Below are 23958 nucleotides of genomic sequence, written 5' to 3' on the forward strand. Positions count from 1 at the left end.
GGGAATGCTCTGGATCATTGAGAGAATTGAGAAGCAGATGTCGTGAAATTTTTGGCACACGTTAAATGTGATAGGCAGATGTCGCCGCTGTTTTACATTTAACTCATACGGCGAAAGGCTAAACAGCGACATCTATTTTTGAAAAAGTAGGTATATTAAAGGCGGCGTTGCCAACCTAAAATGAAGTAATTAACAAATTATCTGGCTCACAAATTGAACCAGACTTCTATCGGGATTTATCTGGCTCAAATCGTTGTTGTTGTATTTACATGCAAAATTATTTATCTGGCTCGGGATTTTGCCACCGGATGATAGCTATTGTAATGTACTTATATTTAATCTGTCATGTCACCCATTTTATTATACCATGCATTTCTTACAGATGGTAAATGTCACCTGCTGGCGGAAATGCAGCCAACTTCGCCCTTGGGTTGGGGCATTTTTCTTCCGGTGACAGCGAAAGGCAGAGGTTGTTCAAATAAAAATAAAGCAAAAGAAATAAATCAAATCGTTTTAAATTAAAAGAAACAATTTTCATCCTCAGGTGTGGGGTGGTACCCTCTATTCGCATAAATAAATATTAGAAGGAAAACTCGAACCATAAAAGAAAATAAGTTAAAATGCCGCTCATACGTTTTAATACATCAAACGCATCGACAGTGGAGCAGAAATCTACAGGTACACAAAGAAAACCTAAGGATTCTGAAAATAGCACCATCGTTGTAACTCCGCCTGCTCCTGGTGCTCCTGCTGCCTCTGCCATTTCATCGACCGCTGTAACTAGTACTTTTGTCAATACATTACCTCTGCCACTATGGCGCCTATTGTCACCGCTGCCAAATTGTCTGCCGCTGCCGCTGTTACTATAGCGCCTGTTGTCACCGCTGCTAAATTGCCTGTTGCTGGCGCTGCCAGTACATTTCCTGTTGTTACCGCTGCAAACTATGCCATAAGCCAAACTATTGCTTCTAACGTATCTGTTGGCCTTGAAGCCACACCATCAAGTGGAGAAACAAACCACATTGAAGAGAAGTTAAGATTATTGAATATACGTAAAGAAGTAATGGAGCTCCAAGGTGTAGTCCAGCAATTGGAGTCTGGCCCGGTCGTGCGCATAGGAAAGTACATCTATTTCGACGAACTTGATGCAGCAGTCCCGAAGTTTAGTGGCGACAATCACTACGATATAAATCGGTGGTTTTTACAGTTTGAAGACTATGCTGATGCTAACAACTACAATGAAAGATATAAATGCCTAGCATTGCGCCGATGCATGACTGGGACAGCGAAATAATTCGTTTTAAGCCAAGGCCTAACGGATTACTCCACGTTGAAGCTTTTATTATGCGCAATGTTCCGCCGTAATTGCTCTCGACAGAAGGTCTATCGCCAGCTACGGTTACGCAAACTAAAACCGTCAGAATCGTGTATCAGGCAATTTTCCATTGCCCCTAATAGACGATTTTATAGATTATATGTCGGGGAAAAAGTGGTTCACTTTCTTGGACTTCAAAGATGGTTCAATCAGTTAGCAATGGGTGGGGATCTATTCCCTTAACATCTTTTGTCACACCACATGGGCAATTCGAGTACCTTAGAATGCCGTTTGGGTTAAAGAATGCACCGGCTAATTTTCAGAGATTTGTCTATAACATCTTCCGAGACCTAATTGATGCAAAAGAAATCATTGTGTATATTGGTGACATATTAATAGCGTCAAGTGATCTTGAAAGTCATATTAAGATCCTACGTAAAGTGCTTAGGAGGACTTATGACAAAAATTTGGAACTTAAGCTTAGGAACTGCAAAATTTGCTACATCATTGAGTATTTGGGTTATCAAGTTACTCTTTCAGGAATACAGCCTTCGAGGATCCATATTAAGGCAATTCTTATTTTCGAAAATTTGTCCCTTCTTTTTCTAAAATCGCTAAGCCACTCTTAGATTTACTACGCAAGGATGCTGAATTTAGGTTTTCAAGGGAATGTTTCCAGGCATTTCAGGAATTACGCAATATTTTAGTAAGTTCACCGCTGTTAGCAATACATGATCGCAAATGTGAAACACAACTTCATTGCGATGCAAGCAGTCGGGGCTTTGGTTCTGTGCTTCTACAAAAGCAGCACGATGGGAAATTTCATCCAATAGCGTACTTTTCCAAAACAACGACACCAGCTGAGTCTAGATATCATAGCCTTGAGTTAGAAACCCTATCGATCATATATGCTCTCCGCAGATTAAGAAAATATTTAGAAGGTGTGCCATTTAAAATCATAACAGATAGCAACTCACTCACTATGACCCTAAATAAGAAACAGATCAATCCAAGAATAGCTAGGTGGGCATTGGAGCTGGAAATTTTTGATTATTCTATTCAGCATTGGGTTGGAGCTAATCTGGGCCATTTAGACGCGTTAAGTCGGAGTCCGTTGTTGGAAAGAGAATACGATTCTATAAATTTCACTTCAAAATCCGATGGATGAAAGCAGTATTAGCAGTCGTCAGTATTCTCAACTTGTAGATTCGCAACCCTGGTCTGACGAAGTTGAAAGTGAGTTAGTGGCCGCTGTAGACTTGGATGATTTGGATGTTCAGATCCAAATTTCTCAGAACCGAGACGAGAAGCTCAGGGAGCTCATGACCAAACTGGAGAAAGAGGAAGTCATAGGGTATGAACTAGTGGACGGTTTAGTGTGTAGGAGAATTGGCGAGAAGATTATGCTTTGTATACCTTCAGAGATGGAGGAAAATGTAATCCGCACAACTCACGAGAAATTTGGCCATTTAGGAACAGAGAAATGTTATAATCAAATACACAAGACTAATTGGTTTGAAAGTATGAGGGATAAAGTTAACCGGTTCATTAATAATTGTCTTAAATGTATTGTGTACTCTGCCCCAGCTCTTTTCAAAGTATTCCTAAAAAACCAATACCATTTGACACCATTCACTTAGATCACTTCGGTCCCTTTCCAGCGATTAAATCAAAACGCAAACATATTTTAGTCGTGATTGACGCATTCACAAAATTTGTAAAATTATATCCGGTTAATTCCACGAGTACAAAAGAAGTGTGCTGCTCACTAGATAAATATTTTTCTTACTATAGCCGCCCCAGACGTATCATAACTGACCGCGGAACTTGCTTTACGTCCCTCGAGTTTAGTGACTACTTATCGAAAAGAAATATAAGCCATGTAAAGGTCGCAGTAGCATCACCGCAAGCAAATGGACAGGTCGAGAGAGTAAATCGTGTCCTCAAGACGATGTTGAGTAAACTTACTGAGTCCGTGGAACACTCTGACTGGACCGCCAAGTTGCCTCAAATAGAATATGCTCTAAACAACAGTATTAATAGTACTACGAAAAACTCGCCTAGTGTTTTACTCTTTGGGGTAAATCAAAGAGGTAGTATCGTGGGTGAATTTACCGAATCTATGGACGACAAACTAGTGTATGAAACCACTAGAGACCATGAGGAAAATAGGCAAAAGGCACTTAGGATTATAGAACGTTCTCAAGAGTATAATTACCAATATCTTTTGAAATACAGTGTTCCGCCGAAAACCTATTCAGTAGGAGATTTTGTAGTCATTAGGCATGTGGATAGGAGATTTTGTAGTCATTAGGCATGTGGATACCACGGTAGGAACTAATAAGAAACTCGTTCAAAAATATAGGGGCCCGTATGTTATACACAAAGTACTACCAAATTATCGTTATGTCATAAGGGATATAGATAACTGCCAACTGACACATCTGCCATATGACGGCATTGTTGAAGCTATGAAAATTCGTATGGTGCCTGCCTAATAATGATGAACAAGATCCACTTCAGTCACCAACTGCAACAGGTCACACAACCTCAGCTGAATGAGCTCAATCATTAAGTCAGATTGGCCGAGTTGTAAAGTACATATATCTAATCGGTCATGTCACCCATTTTATTATACCATGCATTTCTGACAAATGGTAAATGTCCTGCTGGCGGAAATGCAGCCAACTTCGCCCTTGGCTTGGGGCCTTCTTCTTCCGGTTACAGAGAAACGCAGAGGTTGTTCAAATAAAAATAAAGCAAAAGAAATAAATCAAATCGTTTTAAATTAAAAGAAACAAATTGCAATTTAATAACTTTTTGTAGATTTTATTCATTGTTTTGGATACGTATAAAACCGTATATATACATAATTCAGGTCACCTTGACAGTGCAACAAAAAGATAAAATAAAAGATTTAAAAAAACGACTGCGTTAATATCAATGGTTCAAAAGAAACGAATTTTTTTTAAACAATATAGTTTAAAAACAAAAAAAAAAAAAAATCTTTTCAATATCAAACTAGGTTAAGTTAGGTTATTGTGAAAAAGCGTCGGGCGCGCGATATACGAAAAATATGGCACAAAGCGCCCGAGTACTAGAGAATGTGAAAGCACAGGCATATTATGTGGTTTTGGCAGGCATGCTTAACCAACGAAACAATATCATTTCGTTACGATAATCAACGTTAATAAACGAAACGAAGTCATTTCGTTTCGTTTATTAACGTTAAGATCGTCAAATTAACGAAATGATTTCGTTTCGTTTTCTGCCATATCAAAACGAAATCAAATCGTTTATGTTGATTATTAATTTCAAACTATGCTGGCAAAGCTGATTGATGGCGGAGTCATTAAAGGTGAAAGCATTATCCAAGCTGATTGCAACTTTTCTCATGAATTTTGACAGTACGAACATTTCTCAGAGTATTTTTGACATTACCACCAACGAATTACACAAACAAATTACATAGAGTTTGTGTGTGTATGTGCGCTCGTTGTTGCCACCTTACGGCTTCACCATGGCTATAGCATTGCCAGCACAATTCAAACATAAAGTATCACGTTTTCGTTAACGTTTTTAACGTTAACGAAAGCTTTTCGTTTCGGTTAAAAACGAGATACAATTTATCTTGATAATTTCTTTATCGATAATATTTCGAAGTGTTTCAACGGAAACGGTGGAAATTTTTTGATAAACGATTAGCTTAACGTTAAGGTGCATCCCTGGGTTTTGGTATGCTATATGGAGAAATATAGAAAGAGAATACGTGATTTTTCACAAAACACAAAGTGTTTACAAAAACAAAGCACGTGGTGGTGGTAATTAGTTTTAAGTTGAAATTTTTATATTCTTCAGGTTATGTTGGTTTAGTTATTTGTATACATATATGAAATAATAATTACACAAAAAATATTTCAAATAAAAAAATAATTAACTAAAATAAAATATTAATTATATTTGTTATCGGAGTATTAGAAATTTGCTATCAATTTGTAATCGAAACGTTTTCGTGTTATCGATTTGCTAACGTCGACTTATCGGTTTCTTATGAAACACTTACCTTAAAGCTTCAATATAAAATCGATAACACAAATATCATTCTTCGACAGCTTGTCGTTAAGAAACCAATAAGAATACAATCCTTGCGTTGGTATCTACTTCAAGCAAAGTATGTCAATCAACCAATTTAATCAATAATTATCGATGTAACATTTCAACCATACTACATACAAAGTGTTTACCCATTATGATTTCGAGAGCACTTACCCAAACTTACGTTTGCTTATCCTTAAGGCATTGTAAATAATAACTCAGTTTGAATTTCTCATAATCTATGAATGTATATTCATACTCCACGATTTATTTATTTGTTTAGGTATATACTACGCAAACACGTATTTAAAATTTACAATACGTCACTTCGTATAAAAAATATTTAAAATAATTATTACTATTGAATATATCTATACAATTTGGATGATTTTTTATTTGTTTTAATATTACACGATTTAGGTACGCGGGTATGTAAACCATTTGTTTTCGTAATTTATATCATTTTATACACTTTTGCTATTTGTTCCCTACATAATTATTGACTTCCGGTTTTCAATTATTTATCCTTATTGATGTGCAAACATCTTTGCACACGGTATTTTTTTGTTATTTGGACTAGATATTTGATGTCTATATGTTCGTAAAGTAGGCTTAAGCAATAATTATTCAATAAGCATTCTATGAGCATTTCCATAACAAACAAGCTAAATTTCCACCGAAGAAGAGATATAAAATATTCTTTGTTTCATACGATACCTCAAAACCGAAACCTTCACCAACGACAACATGCCAATAAATGCCGAATTTCTTATCCATTGTTTCTTTGATAACACGTGCCGCTTGCTATTGAAATAGATGAAGAAAAAGTTTAAACACAATTTAGTAAATCATTTAATACAGATTTTAATACCCTATTTATACTCAGCTGAGCAGAGCTCACAGAGTATGTTAACTTTGTTCGCATAACGGCAATCCGTAGCGGCATAAACTAATCGAGATAGATATAGACTTCTATATATCAAAATGATCTGGGTGAAAAAAGAAATTCATTTAGCCATGTCCGTCCGTCCGTCCGTAAACACGATAACTTCCTGGGCGCTCATCTCAGATCGTTATTTATAATGAACGAAATCGGACTGCAACCACGCCCACTTTTTCGATATCGAAAATTTTGAAAAACAGAAAAACTGCGATAATTCATTACCAAAGACGGATAAAGCGATGAAACTTGGTAGGTGGGTTGACCTTATGACGCAAAATGGAAAATTAGTAAAATTTTGGACAATGGGCGTGGCACCGCCCACTTTTAAAATAAGGTAATTTAAAGGTTTTGCAAGCTGTAATTTGGCAGTCGTTGAAGATATCACGATGAAATTTGGCGGAAACGTTACTCATCGGATGGCGAACACGCCACTTTTAAAAAAAAAATTTTTTAAATCAAATTTTAACAAAAAATTTTATATCTTTACAGTATATAAGTAAATTATGCCAACATTCAACTCCAGTAATGATATGGTGCAACAAAATACCAAAATAAAAGCAATTTTCAAAATGGGCGTGGCTCCGCCCTTTTACATCTAATTCGTCTAGAATACTTTTAATGCCATAAGTCGAACAAAAATTTGTGAAATTTGGTAGGGGCATATATTCTATGACGATAACTGTTTTATGTGAAAATGGGCGAAATCGGTTGAAGCCACGCCCAGTTTTTATACACAGTCGACCGCCTGTCCTTCCGCTTGGCCGTTAACACACAAAACAGCAAAAATCGATATATCTTTACTAAACTTAGTTCACGTACTTATCTGAACTCACTTTATCTTGGTAATAAAAATGGGCTAAATCCGACTATGACCACGCCCACTTTTTCGATATCGAAGTTTTCGAAAAATTTAAAAAATTGGATAACTCTATACCAAATATGAAAAAAAGGGATGAAAAGTGGTGATTGCATTGGTTTTCTGACGCAAAATATGACTTTAGAAAAAACGTTGTAAAATGGGTGTGACACCTACCATATTAAGTAGAAGAAAATGAAAAAGTTCTGCAGGGCGAAATCAAAATCCCTTGGAATCTTGGCAGGAATACTGTTCGTGGTATTACACATAAAAATAAATTGGCGGTACCCGACAGATGATGTTCTGGGTCACCCTGGTCCACATTTTGGTCGATATCTCGAAAATGCCTTCACATATACAAGTTAGGGCTACTCCCTTTTAAAATACTCATTAACGCCTTTCATTTGATTCCCATATCGTACAACCACATTATAGAGTCACCCCTGGTTCACCTTTATGGCGATATCTCGAAAATGCGTCCACCTATAGGACTATGGCCAGCTCCCTTTTAAAATACTCTTTAATACCTTCCATTTGATACCCATGTAATACAAACACATTCCAGGGTTACCCCAGATTCATTTTCCTACATGGTTATTTCCCTTATTTTGTCTCCAAAGGTCACAGCTGAGTATGTAATGTGTAAAATTTTAATTATGTAGATGCACCGAGGATTATACGATTTTCACCCATTACGCAATGACATCCACTTAGACTACTTATGATTTCGAGGGCGGCATCCTTGGCCGAATAGTCCCTACCTAACGTTTCAAGATGTTTCTCTGGTGTAGCTCGGCAGCATAGCGCGACAAAAGCATCAGTTGGAAAGTCTTCGGAGCTACACCTAGAGCTTCTAGGAAAGTGACGTCAACGAAAGTATGAGTTCGTAGTCGCAGTCCTATAGCTTCTGTGCTGGCATATGGTGTGAGGGTCAGGAGGCGTGGTAGCGGCTGGTGGTCGGCATTGCTACTGTTCTCACATCGGGAATTGTAGCTCTTAAAAACAGCCGAAAAACTGGAGGCGCCCTGTGCCACGAGGGTCTTGAGTATTAATAGATCATTAATAGCAACCGTAAGTCGCCTTTGTGCGTGACCGCCAAGGAGCCACAAATGATTTAAAGAAATTGTGTTCGCGACGATTATTTGGAGTTATCCCTAGGTGAAACTACGCTTTGCCCGAGATATACAGACAGAGGTGTGACTATTTTATGTATCTCTATTTCTTTTCAACAGATGCAGTAGTACCAATTCCAAAGACCAGGGTTAGGTTCGAAGCCTCTCTGGAGTAAGCGAACGAGGAACACTCACTCCGCAAGGAGGAACGGTCTTCGAGATCTTGAGGCAAAAACCCCGGATCTTTCCGAAATGGCCAACATGTTGATTTCCTTAAATACATACATACAAACAAAACCTTTCCTAAATATTTTTTTAAATAGAAAAATCAAGCTTTTTAAAGTAAGAACACCGGCGTACGGCGGCGCGCCACCCACAAAATTTGCTTCGTAAAAATGAATTATTTCGCATTCTAAGCTTTGAGAAATGCCCCACTTGTATTTTTCGACAAATTTTGCTGCGCTCGCCCGAACCGTAGTTTGATCCATGTCTTCAAATTGCCACAAAAGGAAAACGTCTCGCTCAAATTTCTCATAGCTGCAAATCGTTCAGTAATGCCACTAATTACCGAATCAACGATCACAACTTCTATGGTAGCGTCTCTAGCTTGGAGGACCACATTTCTTTCATTAATTGTAGTCAGTAGTTTGAGCCAAATTGAGGACAGCAAGATACATTCGAACTTGTTGATGTACTTGAGAATGCCGGTAAAATGTCCGTATGCTTGCGCAGTCAAATTTGGCTTTTGGCTGAAAGACTATGAAGAGAGCTCGGTACATTTTTTTTGAGGATGTCCCATCGTTGTGGACTGCTGCTGAAAATAGTAAAACATTTTTGTACAACTCTGAAGAAATTTATTGCAGCCGTACAACATTCTGCAGCATCAACACCACATAAATTGAGACTGTGGGTTGCACAAGGCGAGTAGCCAGCATTCGAGTTTTTGTCGAGAATGTAACGTCGTGCTCCGTTGTAAGCTCCTTTCATATTGGCGCTGTTATCGTATCCTTGTGCACGACAATTTTTTAATGGGATTTCATGTTTCATGTTTCATGTTTACCTAGAGTATGGCAAATTACTTACCTTACCAGTTTTTTGGTTACAATCCACGAAAGCCAAAAATCGTTCTTGAATTGTAAAATTTGAATTGAAATGGAGTTAGCGCAAAATGAACGTAGTCAATGTGACTAGCATCAGGCATAACACCAACGATAATAGCAAAATACTTGGCTTTCTTGCCTTGATCTAATATAGTTTCCCTCATGTGCTTTGCACAAATTTCTATAAACTCGTTCTGAATGTCTGGGGAAAGATAATGAACTTGTAAACGTTTGTGCTGCTGTTGTGAAATCCTGACTTTCTCCAAATGATCTCTAAATATTGGATCATAATGGCTTATGAGATCATAGATGCCAAAAAATGCCCATTGTTTCGTTCACCAAGATATATACTTTCGCCTTTGCAAGCTAGGCCTCTTTCACCCAAAATAAAATATTGTCCAAAATTATATTATTCTTTCAACTTTTGAGTTTCAGTGATTAGGTGTTAATTGATAAGTGTATCAATTGTAGCCTTCTTTTGAATTAGCTTTTGTAAAGATCGCCAATGAATATAACATTTAACGTGATCTTGAGTATTTTCGTGTGATGGCAGTTGATCGTATAGCTTCCATACCTGGAATTTCGAATACCCGCACAACAAATTTTAGGTCGATTTAAAGTATTGGTGCTTAACAGACGACATGGTAGGCAATAAAAAGCATTGCTACTGGCACTCCACACTAACCAGTCACGCCCCACTTTCTCTCCATTTGGCAAGATTCTGTTTAACAACAAGGTAGGAAATGCCTCGTCATAACAATCACGTGGAAAAATAACAGGGCATTTTTGATGACCTCGATGAATTATTTCGTTGACTTCATCAGATCACAAAAACTCATTATTCACGGTACCGATATCGAAGTCGTTTAAATAATCTGGACTTTGATACAGAGTTGGTGATATTGTTGAAAGACTTTTTCAAGATGAACCTTCATCAGTGTCACCACGAAAACTTTACGATTTCGGATTCATGTAAACATACATTTTTGTTTGATGTTTTTAATGTCTCCTCAGGCCTAGGCAAAAAATCATTTTCAATATTTGTTGCTTTTGAAATTCAGCTTAAAATTTGCACATGGGACAACTCACGACTCTCCTGAATTAAAAAAAATGCCTTAGTACCTTTAAATCGCGGGCCCCCTGAGAAACCCCACGCCCGGGGGAATCCCCCCATTCCCCCTCACCTATCGTCGGGCCATATTGGACATCCACATCGATGGCATTATGCTACCGACTGTTTTACACCCAAAAATGCTGTGTGTAACGTTAGCTCAGGATCTACATTTTGGAGAGCATGCAATCACAATTGTACCTGAAATCTTTTGCCGGCAGCACTTGGGGTAAAGACAAAGAAGCGCTCATTACCACTTACAAAGCAGTTGGCCGGCCGAATGCATGCTACGCGTCCCCGATATGGTCGGCTAGCCTAAATGTTACTCACTGAAAGAAAATACAGGCCTGCTAAAACACTGCCCCCAGAACCACTACGGGCTGTCTGCTTATGTCCCCAGAACACCTTCTACACAATGAGGCGAGAGTACTCCCATTATGGAGAGAAATGAAATGCTGAACAAACAGTTTCTGTTGAATAACCAGAAACCTGGGTATCCCAGCAGACATCTGATTGAATAGGCCACACCTCCCAGGGGCTTAAGATTGGCATTATGAGGAAATACGGCACCATGCCTGACAAAGAATTGCCCGGTGAATCCAGTTCTTAAAGAAAAATACACAGACCTCGCTGAAGAGGAATGCACTCTCCCTAGGGAAACGCGCGACACTATAGCTAAACTTCGATCTGGGTACTGTAACAGGTTAAACTGTTGCCTATCCAGAATCAACCCCGACACACGCAATGTATGTCCTGATTGCAATGTGTCCCTACATGACACCAACCATCTCTTCAATTGTAATGTGGAACCAACGCCTACACCCCTCTCACTATGGTCCACCCCTGTTGAAACTGCAAGTTTCCTTGGACTCCCGTTAGAGGATATTGATGACAATTTGTGATCGGTTGCTCCTACTGGATGGAGCGAAGCGCTGCTACAACAACAACAACATGCATGTACGGATGAAAAGAGTTTGAACAATCACTTGGCCTTATAGTTACTCAAACATCTGTTGTTTATTTGCGAAGCTTTAAAATAGCGTCTAAAACGTTGATTATGATTTTCACACTTCATCATTCAACACCCAAGTCTCCCGGTTTGACATTTACTAAAGTTATCGGCCCTATCCCAACTAGTCCCTTGGAGTGAATCACTTTTATTCTAGCCTATCAACCAAGTTTTAATATCACCTAAACGTTACGGCTCCTGTTACATATGTATGTGAATACGTAGGCAAATATATTTACCAAGTGGTGAAGCAAATGCTTTCCCAAGACGGTCGAACAAATGACCAGGTGTGCTACTACTATTTGACAAGCCACCTGTGCTTTCCAGGGTCTGCTGCAACCGCTCACTAATAATACGCTCGAGGAAATTTCCTATCGAATCCAACATACAAAGTGGCCTGTATGAGGATGGCTGCACGAGCATCTTACCAGGTTTCAGCAAAAAACCAGTCTTTGACGTTTCAATGAGCGGAGTAAGACGCCTTCTTGGATACAGGCGTTGAAGAGGTCCGTAAATACTGATGTTCTAGACCGTATAGCGGATTTAAGGGCTATATTTGGCACGACACGTGCATACCGACGCCATTGAATTAATGGAAGGGATATGTTCTATTCTGTTACGGAAATATGATCACATTAAATCGTTCCCGAGATGGCCTTGGTAGTACTTTAATGATGCTTATTACTGGAACGTACCGGATCTATATTCGGCAAAGGACTATCAACACCGATAGCACTCCGCAAAACCATCGGGGATTGTTTTTATCGCTACAGAAACAACAACAAAAGACGGAAGGAGTAGTAGTGACCAAAGCAGTGGAAATCATTGTAAACCTTATCAAGTATCACAAACACACAAACATTACTTGACTCCATATTAGAAAGATGTTTTAGAAAAGTCAAGTTTAATATTAAACAGATAAACAAATTTTGAAGTTTGCAGTAATAAAGAGAAAGTTTTCATAAAAATAAAATAGGTTTCCATGCTCTTAATTGAAAACTTGTATGAAACCGTCGTTTTAAAAAGCTTGATAAACTTTTCTTATATTTAATGAATAGGGAGGGTCATTGACAGGCCATCCCTCTCAGACCATGCATATTTCAGCTTCAAAATCTCACTAAAAAGGAAAATCTTAAGAAACCCTAGGGCAACGGACTGGTACAAATTTCAGAAATGTGTATCAGGAAGACTGGGCATCTTAAAGAGGTTGCTACCGTAGAGGAGTTGGAGGAGTGCAACAACTTCTTCTTATAGGCGCTGACAACTGCGTACAACGCAGCTTGTCCTCTGCGGAGATTCAATGGGAAAGCAAAGCCACCATGGTAGAGTGAAGAGTTGAGTATTCTAAGAGGTTAGATAAAAGAAATTTTTGAGCTAGCAAGTGAAGAGTGCTGGGACGAATACAGAGATCTGTATATCTATAAGCGTAAAATCAACAGGTCAAGGCGGGTTTCATGGAAGAATTTCTGTGCCGATATAGATTACTCCAGCGAAACGACGATACTGGATATGTAATGCTGATAAAAAAGGGCAACGACGATTGATTGCGAAGTATTGAAAAGTCCCCTGGGACACTATTTAACACACACTTCCCATCAGGAGAGGATATGGAAGAGTTATGTAACTCAATCCTTATACGCAGCGAGAAGTACGAGGATTGGTGACAAATACCAAAATTGTATGGGCAACAAAAACGTGTGTCATGGTCAAATCGCCGGGACAGTCTCAACTCGATTGAAGTTCATCCAGCTTTAACAAATTGGATCGGCTCCATGTAGAATGATCACATCGCAATGGGGTCTATGCGAGGTAACAAAATCTGTAAACCGAGGAACGCCACAGGGTGGGGTTTTATCACCAATGCTGTGGACGCTGGTTATAAATGAATTGCTTGGGCGGTTCGACACAGGACCAGTCAAACTTACGGCATATTCAGAGGACGATTCAGTCATCATTAGCAGCAGACGCCTAACAACAAGCAGCTCTCTAATGGAGCAGGCAATTCGGGATGTACATACCTGGGCATCTGGAGTCGGGTTAGCCCCCAACGCAGAAAACCCCGATCAAACATTATTTATCAGGAAATATAAGGTCCCTAATTGGACTAAGCCTAAACTTGGAGGGGTAACCCAACAAGAACAAGTAAGGAAGGCTAAGTTGAGGTGTAACCGAACATTACATACTGAGCTGAGAGACAAAATAAGGGAAAATCACCATGTGGAAAATGTACCTAGGGCAACTCTAGAATGTGTTTGTATGATATGTGTATCAAATGGAAGGTATTAAAGAGTATTTTAAGAGGGAACAGGCCATAGTTCTATGGGTGGACGCCATTTAGGGATATCGCCATAAAGGTGGACCAGGGCTGACTCTAGAATTTGTTTGTACGATATGAGTATCAAATGAAAGGTGTTAATGAGTATTTTAAAAGTGCGTGGACTTAGTTCTATAGGTGGACGCCTTTTCGAGATCTCGCCATAGAGGTGGACCAGGGGTGACTCTAGAATTTGTTTGTACGATATAGGTGTCAAATGAAAGGTGTTAATGAGTATTTTAAAAGGGAGCGGGCCTTAGTTCTATAGGTGGACGCCTTTTCGAGATATCGCCATAAAGGTGGACCAGGGGTGACTCTAGAATTTGTTTGTACGATATGGGTATCAAATGAAAGGTGTTAATGAGTATTTTAAAAGGGAGTGGTGGTAGTTGTATATGTGAAGGCGTTTTCGAGATGTCGACCAAAATGTGGACCAGGGTAACCCAGAACATCATCTGTTGGGTACCGTTAATTTATTTTTATATGTAATACCACGAACAGTATTCCTGCCAAGATTCCAAGGGCTTTTGATTTCGCCCTGCAGAAATTTTTCATTTTCTTCTACTTAATGTGGTAGGTGTCACACCCATTTTGCAGTTTTTTTTCTAAAGTTATATTTTGCGTCAATAAACCAATCCAATTACCATGTTTCATCCCTTTTTTCGTATTTGGTATAGAATTATGCCATTTTTTTTTTATTTTTCGTAGTTTTCGATATCGAAAAAGTGGGCGTGGTCATAGTCGGATTTCGGCCATTTTTTATACCAATACAAAGTGAGTTCAGATAAGTACGTGAACTGAGTTTAGTAAATATATATCGATTTTTCCTCAAGTTATCTACTGAAGAAGGTCTACTTTGTATAAAAACTGGGCGTGGCTTCAACCGATTTCGCCCATTTTCACAGAAAACAGTTATCGTCCTAGAATCTAAGCCCCTACAAATTTCACAAGGATTGGTAAATTTTTGTTCGACTTATGGCATTAAAAGTATCCTAGACAAATTAAATGAAAAAGGGCGGAGCCACGCCCATTTTGAAATTTTCTTTTATTTTTGTATTTTGTTGCACCATATCATTACTGGAGTTAAATGTTGACATAATTTACTTATATACTGTAAAGATATTGAATTTTTTGTTAAAATTTGACTTTAAAAAAAATTTTTTTAAGTGGGCGTGGTCGTTGTCCGATTTTGCTAATTTTTATTAAGCATACATATAGTAATAGGAGTAACGTTCCTGCCAAATTTCATCATGATATCTTCAACGACTGCCAAATTACAGCTTGCAAAAGTTTTATATTACCTTCTGTTAAAAGTGGGCGGTGCCACGCCCATTGTCCAAAATTTTACTAAATTTATATTCTGCGTCATACGTTCAACTCACATACCAAGTTTCATCGCTTTATCCGTCTTTGGTAATGAATTATCGCACTTTTTCGGTTTTTCGAAATTTTCGATATTTTATATAATTTTCGAGTTATAGTCCGATATCGTTCATTTTAAATAGCGGTCTGAGATGAGTGCCCAGGAACCTACATACCAAATTTCATCAAGATACCTTAAAATTTACTCAAGTTATCGTGTTAACGGGCAGACGGACGGACGGACGGACATGGCTCAATCAAATTTTTTTTCGATACTGATGATTTTGATATATGGATGTCTATATCTATCTCGATTCCTTTATACCTGTACAACCAACAGTTATCCAATCAAAGTTAATATACTCTGTGAGCTCTGCTCAACTGAGTATAAAAATACGACAAAGGCATCTGCGCGTGGCTTCAACCGATATGTCGATAGTAAGATTTCGTGCAAACTCCATGTGGAAGAGAGAGCGAAGAAAGCCTCCGCGGCACTGTATGCATACAAGAGGATGCTAGGATGCACGTGGGGCCTATCACCAAAACTCTCTCATTGGGTATTTACGGCAATTGTCAACCATACTTTACTTTACTATAGGCTCCTTCTTTGGTGGACAGCCACACAAAAAAGTACATATACCAAAACACTTGAGGGGATATGCAGAATATCAATGATTAGCATAACGGGAGCCCTAAAAACTACCCCGACAACAGCATTGATTGCTATCCTACACATCACGCCTGCAGACCTAATGGCCAAAAACATAGCATTAGCAACTGCAACAACGATTAAGGCCACGGGGCAGTTTGAGTGCGGGCCTTATGACCACAACAGTATAACGCCACCTAGTATCGGGTAAACGGAATTTAGGGTCCCGTGCCTGAGCTTCGAAAGAAATCTTGGGGCCACAATTGAGCCGGGGGATTGGTTCCAGGGTGCAGAAATGGCAGAACATACTATAAATGTATATACGGATGGTTCCAAATTGATGGAAGGGATCGGTTCTGCTGTTTGCTGTGTCGATCCAGAAATAAGTAGATCCTACAGGATCTGCAGCGTCTTTAAGACGAGAAGAAAGCAACAGAAATTTTTGAGGAAGCGTGCTTAAGCTGCAGTCGTCACAACATATTTATTGAGAGTAAGGCGACGATTAAGGCAATAATCCCACACAGCACTTCATCAAGAAGTGTTCTGGAATTCAAAAAAGCATTCAAAAAACTTCGCTCAGGCGATAGGCCGATGAGTGGACCTCGTGCGGGATATGACCATGTTTCAAGCACCGGCGAAATTTTACTTTTATTCGGATAGCGGCAAGACATTCGTCTACAGGCGTGAACGTGAGTTTTTGGTGACAAAGTTTCTCTCGCACCACGAGTACGACGACGGAGCTGCGCATGGCCACTCCAGTCAATTTTACATTGGTTGATAGTTTTCTTGCCATTCCTTGTCCATTGCATTTCTTGGATGGCGTTAATGTCGGATTTTGTTTTGACGAGGGCGTCAACCAGCTGGGCATCTGCATCAATTCCATTAAAAAATAGGCATTCCAGGGTTGTCTATTGGAGTGTGGGTTGACGTCGCGGGTGCCAAGCCCAGCAACGACCCGCTCATCGGGGATGAAACTATTACTTGCACGTTTATATAGCGAATCGCTTGATCCAACACAAAAAAAATTTTTTTTTAAATCATTTCGTAGTCTTTGTGAGCGACGTGATCACCTTCTTTATTTGTTCGAGTGAGGTACAGATCATCTACTATGTTTCGCATCTTGTCCTCGTCCATCGTTTGGTTGGGTGGGCAGAATTTCCCCAATACTATTTTGTATCCTTGTCCCCAGGGACCACGATCCACATCGTTGCAAAGCTCTCTCCAGCAATTAAGTTTGTTTTGCTTTATGGCTGCACTGAGAGCTTTTTTTGATTTTTTGAACGCCTCCACGTGCTGGGGCCTGCTGGATGTGCAGGTTGCCAGTCTGTGGCATACCCTACGTAGCTCGACAACTTCATTACTCCACCAGTGTACTTGTTTTTCACCTCCTAATCCCATTTAGTGGGATTAAGGTGTTGCATGCCTGGGTAAGTGAGCTCATGGTCGTTTCTACGGGAGCGTTCGCCGCTTCGGAGCTGTAGAATATCAGTCATGCGGTCGCTTATACAACAGAGAGAAACTTTGTAGTATCAACCTTAGAAACTTTCCCCATCTTGTTTTCATACGGAGCGCTCTACTCGGGGTCGTTAAGGTGGAAGGTTATTTAGGTATGTTCGCTACCCGTAAGATCCTCCGTCCCCCTCCATCCAGCCGCGGTTGACAGCAGGTTTTCCAATACTAATTTAGTATTAGGGATCGAGTATCCAAAGCCTGGTCGGAGCGGGGGTTCGGGGGTTCGGGGTCTTCCCGGTGTTCAAAATTACCAATCCAAGCCGCTCAGGCATTTCTAGCACAACCTTTATTGGGAGTCAGTCTAGAGCATTCCCTATAAATCAGCCCTTGCATTGAAATCTCCAGCAACAATAACGTTATCAGTTTGATCACGCAGATCATCTTCAACTAGTTGTAGCTTATCTTTAAACCCTTGAATTGGATCAATCGGGGAAAGGTAGCAGCTCACTAGTATGGTGTGCGCCATACTTACCCGTACGTAGCCGTTTCCCGCAACACGGCTTCTTACGCTGGTGCCAGCCTCCACGATCCAGATCGCAGCGGTATCTGTTACGTTTACGTGTCAATGAAGACAGTCACTGGCGCGCATGAGTGCCTCCCTGGATGTGATACATGCTCCACGCCCGGGAAGGCAGTCAACCGTCTGTGACTGGCATAAAAATCACCTTGGCATTTCCTTTCAGGCCGAGGTCTGATGGCCATTCCGTCCGCATTTCCATCAAAGCACTGCTTCCACCAGAGCTTTTGCAGTATGCTTTTCACACAGCCGTTACCGATCTTGCACTTCGCTAATAAGAGGAAGCTGGTAATTATGAACAAGATCTAGAGACGCAAATTTTTTTTTGTTCATAGACAAAGAACCACCTCTACGGCGTCATCTCGAAACGGTAGCATGAAGTAAAAGAGAAACGTGAAAATATGACAGCTAATATTCTAGTTCCTAGGGATGGGACATATGTATGTGACCAAATGGATAAACTATTGCGGATTTATTCTAGCTTTGTGCATGTGTAGACATCATCTTTTTTGAAAAACTTTTTCGATAAGAATAGAGGTAAGTAAAATCTTAAGACAACTGACATGTTTTAAGGTAGTTTTTTACTTTAGCTCACAAAGGCTGAACATTTTAGACTTTTGTTGAAAATATCTCCACAGTTAAAGTTTTTAATTTCAAACGAGTTTTCACACCTTCCCCGACATTTTTCGACATGTATTAGCAGTTTTGAGCTAAAATAAAGAATTACCTGTTTTAGCAGTTGGTCGCCAACGTAAGGTTTTACCCGATACGATATTCGCGCGCATTAGATGGCTAAAGAAACTCTAAAAAAGGAAACCCTAAGGGGAATAACTTTCTCTTTTTGGGTGTAGACGTACGATAAACTGTATCTACTTTATTATTAGTTAGGTAAAGACCTGTAGCCCGTTTCACTGAAATACAAGTCTGTTAATTCAAGGTTCGTTCGAAGAATTTGTTCTGGTAAAGGTCTAGGGGTCGACTACTAATACGTATCCAAATATATCCGGAGGGGTGTCAAACGACGCGTCTCCATATCGGTATTAATAACCCGAAGGCGGAAATTTTAACTCCTTCAAAAGATATTAACGAAAAACCGAGTCCCCAATAAACCTGTTGTGAGATCCATAGTATTTTTGCGCAGAAAACCTTTTTGCATTAGCGGCCTTTGGCCGCGCTTATAAAAAATTACATTGGCTGGTGCACCAATGAGGTGGGATCAAAATTGAATCTGTGCAAAATCCCTTTGTACACAAAATTTTTTTCAGTGCACTACAATATTACATCAACCACATGAAAATTGCCAGCTTCAACTGTAAATGTCTCCTGACAGTGGTACAATTTTCCTTTCCGGCTTCAGATTATTGTTGTCAAGGTCAATACGCGTCCTTTGACACCCCTCCCGATATACAAGTATGGAAATTCCACCATGACACGACTTGTATGCTTTGTGAAATGGGCCCCTGTACTGTGATTTAAAAATTTACCTCGTAATTGCTCGAATATTTCTCACAAGCCGTTATGCTCATTTCAATAGCCTCAGTTCGCATTTCTTCGTTCATGTCGGAATGCTAAAAAACGTGTAACAGTAATTGAAATAGTCTGCGTTTTATTAATTTCTATTTATTTATATTTTGATGTTTTTTAACCTATTTGACAACTTTCGCGTATGTATTTATGTATGCATGTACCTTGACAAGCGGATATGTGTGTACGATTTTCTTTTCTGATTCTTTTTCAGTATTTCCGCCTTCATCAGCCATGTCTGCGTTGTATTCACCTTAGACCAAAAAATCACACTGAGAACGGAGTTATATGATGCAAAAAATCGTATTAAAACAAATGTTAAAGTAATTTCAGCAAACAAACAATTAACGGGCAAAAGTTAATTCGTTAATCGTCTCATTTTGAAATATAACAATTGATTTGTCAAAAGTCACTTTTAAATTACGTGAACGAAATTGCACTTGAAAATACAGGGAAATTCAAAATAAAAAAAAAAGTTATTTTGTAAACTTTTTGAATATTCTGATGTTTTTTGATTACATAAATTTCATATGTATCACAGACCGTTTGAACGTTTCACCGTTTAATATTGTAACAGTTCATTAAGCCGACTGTCCGTTTGGGTGCTTTTATAAAAGATTTATTGACTTCAGTGCTCTTTGATGTAACCCTAACTACTTCATTTGGCTATGTCTTCTTTAAATTTTGCTCTCCCCTATGTTATTGCATTTTTGCGCATGCTCTGATCTGCTTTGATTCCTTCTATTAACTACAAATGTAGTTAACATGCTCTCGAAACATTTGCCCTATTAAGCGGTGTTGGTGGATCGCACAATCATCCAAATCCTATTTACAAACATTGACGGATTTAAGCACAAACAACATAGGCGCTAGCGTGATAGAAGAAACGATCTAAACACTGAAGCATTTTGAAATATATTTTTTCTCAATGACCCTTCAAGATCAATTAGGGCAGTATCAATACCTTCGGTTAGCGATAACTGGCACTTCATTTGACAGAAATCGGTCTGGCTCTTTTATAGGAATTAAATTTCTGGTCATATGCCTCGAATCCTTTCCATCTAAATGGAGCTCATAGTAAGGCATCGAAATCCGAAGATCTTTTGCAGGCCCTGGAGGCCGGAATTTTAAGGGATCATTCAGAGACTGTTAAATATGAGAAGTTTACCAAAAACATTTGTATTTCGGTCCTATGTTTTCAAACGATAAATAAAAAATTAGAATAGCTTTAAGCAACATAAATAATTTGTGCTGTATACTTTAAAACACCCCTCTTGTTTTAGCAGTGGCAAGATACCCCATTCGACAAGCACTTTCTCATGGCCATATTACCATGCTCATTATGCATCTTCTTCGGTGCATATTTCTCAAAGCATTTAGCTAACATTGTGGGGGATGTTCAGTACAAGTATACCCTAAAAGCTGCAGTATGCGGCTGGAGTGGCTTTGTAGTTATTCTGGGGAAAATGTAGTTTGATTGGGGAAATTGTAGTTATACATCATTTCTAACTGTACCCCACGTCAGATAGAAAAATGTCTGTTTCCTTTGAAATTGGATCATTGAGATTTGTTACGTCTAATAATATGCCAGATATGGCAACGTACATTTCATATGTCATGTAATTGTTTGATAGGAAAATATTTTAGGATAGAAGCAGTTTTTAAATTCATGTGTGACAGATGTTTTTCAAGATTTTCAAGTTGTTTTTGTTTTATCGGCCTATTGATAAAATAGAATAGAAGGATTTTCAAGTTAAGAATTTTATTCCCAAACATGAGTAAAATAAAAATTAAAATTAAAAAATTATCGCTGTCTCATTCTGTATCTCTTTCTATCACCCGCTGAAGATAGCCGGCCTTATGCGCCGCCGCACTTGTCTTATCCACAATGATCGAATGTACCTAAATTTACATTTTTTCTTGTCACACTTATGTTTCTAAAATCACAACCATTTTGTGGACTCTCTTTTTTTGATTTCGAATTCAAAACTCATTGCCAGTAAAGTGAATTAGCACTATAGGAATATTACATATATGGGAATTGTAAATTTTTTTGTGGCTGAAAAACTTTACAAAAGTTGAAACTGTGCTTGTGGTCCCACTTTATTAAAAAATAAAATGTCAAATAAAACTACCGTGGAGACAGTGTAGGTGAAAACATGAGATTTAATAAATCTTAAGAGTTAAAGCTCTAGGTGGAAATATGCTAATTTATAGCATTAAATAAATTTTGACAACCTGAGCAAAGGTATGTTGTTGCTGTAGATATGAGCCAATCATATAGTATCTAACCTTCATTTTTGACAAGACAAGTTGCCATATGCAGACATTATTCGAGATTTAATTTATTGTGCAAGATTTTACATTAAATAGTTTCAGATGCCTAAATCTCGAATAAAGCTCTAAGTGGAGATATGCATATCCCACCTAGAGCTTTAACTGAGAAGATTTAATAAATCTCCTATTTTAACACAATATAGTGAACTGAATTTTACACAGTTGTCACATCGGTGTTAACAAAATTTGGCATGATAATCAAATTACAAATGATGTATGTAGATAATATAAGAAAATAGTCATGATAAAGGTATAACCGTTTCTGACATTATTCACGTTTTTCCGCAATGACAAAAAATTTAAAATTTCTCAGCTTTACACATCATAGTTATGCTTTTTCTCAACAAAAACAAATTTTAATATTTTACTTTGCTTATTTTTTTATATAATTGTGTTCTGAGACTGATTTTTAAATTTTGTAGTGCGCAAACATTTAAAAAGATATCATGGCCGACCAGAAGATGGAACGGTTATACCTCGTAAGTATTTTTATGATGTAAGTATTTATGCTTTTAAAACGGTAAGTTGAATAAAAATACCTATGAAAAATTCCAAAACATAATTCTTTTAAGGTGGCAATGCTTTTTCAACATTTAATAAATTGTATCTCTGACAACTAACACATTTTATGACAAATATGTTAAAGTTGACGGCCACCGTGGTGTGATGGTAGCGTGCTCCGCATACCACACCGTATGCCCTGGGTTCACACCCCGCGCAAAGCAACATCAAAATTTTAGAAATAAGGTTTTTCAATTAGAAAACAAATTTTCTAAGCGGGGTCGACCCTCGGCAGTGTCTGGCAAGCGCTCCGAATATATTTCTGCCATGAAAAGCTCTCAGTGAAAACTCATCTGCCTTGCAGATGCCGTTCGGAGTCGGCATAAAACATGTAGGTCCCGTCCGGCCAATTTGTAGGGAAAATCAAGAGGAGCACGACGCAAATTGGAAGAGAAGCTCGGCCTTAGATCTCTTCGGAGGTTATTGCGCCTTACATTTATTTTTATTTTTATTTTAAAGTGGAATTACATTGTTTTCTTGTATCTTATGCTAGATTAGGCTTTTATTTACAATTTTAAAACCTTAAAATTCGGAGATGGCCTACATATATACATATATCTCAAGGGGCCCAAACAACAGACACATCCTAGGGCCTAATTCCGGCTCTGTACACAATAAACTCCATTGGCTATATAATCTACCCTGCGTATGTGCTATTACCAAGTGAAGTTTACAAAATGTTTTCCGCCTGAAATGCTTTTTAAGGGACGCAATTGCAATTATTAGGGTAGCCAAAAAAATAAATAAAATTTGTTCCTTTTGGTGTAGTGAAAATAATGTTGTGGTATCCAAAAAGATAGCCTGTAAACATTTAAACTTTTTATTTGATTTCATCGCGATTTGAGTTTTTCCAAAAAGTTTACTCGCTTATGGGACACAATTTTCAAAGCGTGCCACCTAACACAAATTTTAACGGGATAACTAAAATGTTTACCTTGTTTATAGAAGGTCAAATACAAGCATTTTCTCTATACCTCGTTTTTTTTTTAAATTGCGCAATTTAGCTCCGAAGAGATTTAGGCCAAGCTTCTCTTCCAATTTGAGTCCTGCTCCTTTTTTTAAGTTTCCCCACAATTGCTGTAGAACCCGTTTTATTAATGAAAAAACTGTTTTTGCGTGAAAAGCGGAGCACGCTACTACGCTTTGCAAAAAAATTGCGAATTTAAAATGGAATTCTCATTTCTTCTATTGGTCATAACTTTTGAACAGGTAAACATATTTTAACCATTTTTGGTTTGAATAAATCGTAGAACTATTCTTTTAACACAAGCTTTTGAATTTTTACTAGAGCTACCATTTCTTGTACTTTAGCAGTATTTTCTAAACTTATCCCAAAAACTTAACATTGCTCACTTTTTTAAATCGATTCAAAAAGTAAAAATTAAGTAAATTCTTATGCTGTAAAAAATAAAACGAGATTTTCAAATACAACCTAGAACAGTTTCACATATGTACATATATTTCCGTTAAGAAATGGGTGCGTGTACTTATGTATGTACGCGCGTGAGAAGTTTACTTCCTTGAAATTTGAACTTAGATTTGAAAAATCAAATAAATAAATATTTTTTTGTATATTAAGTGTAGCATAAATTCGCGAATAAGTCGAATATTATTATTTTTAAATTATGTCCACTGCCATAG

The 23958-nt window shown here is 38.3% G+C and overlaps 1 protein-coding gene across 1 annotated transcript; it reads right to left on the reverse strand.

The window, feature by feature from the left end:
* Positions 1-5742: 5742 nt before the first annotated feature.
* On the reverse strand, positions 5743-20000 carry LOC137245663 (dynein axonemal light chain 4). The gene is made up of 3 exons (XM_067776696.1): positions 19584-20000; positions 19380-19463; positions 5743-6214 (listed from the first exon to the last, which is right to left on the reverse strand). The coding sequence occupies exons 1-3, from the start codon at positions 19653-19655 to the stop codon at positions 6050-6052; spliced, it is 321 nt and encodes a 106-aa protein (XP_067632797.1). The 5' UTR covers positions 19656-20000; the 3' UTR covers positions 5743-6049.
* Positions 20001-23958: the final 3958 nt, after the last annotated feature.

This window comes from Eurosta solidaginis, chromosome 3 (genome assembly GCF_040869045.1).
Source record: "Eurosta solidaginis isolate ZX-2024a chromosome 3, ASM4086904v1, whole genome shotgun sequence".
NCBI lineage: Eukaryota > Metazoa > Arthropoda > Insecta > Diptera > Tephritidae > Eurosta > Eurosta solidaginis.

Bases quoted from the DNA above. Each gene is read 5' to 3' on its own strand.
- LOC137245663 (XM_067776696.1), bottom strand. From the start codon at position 19,655: ATGGCTGATGAAGGCGGAAATACTGAAAAAGAATCAGAAAAGAAAATC. The intron at 19,464-19,583 runs GTACATGCATAC...CACGTTTTTTAG, and splicing joins ACACATATCCGCTTGTCAAG to CATTCCGACATGAACGAAGA. The intron at 6,215-19,379 runs GTAAATTTTTAA...CTATTTCAATAG, and splicing joins AATATTCGAGCAATTACGAG to CAAGCGGCACGTGTTATCAA.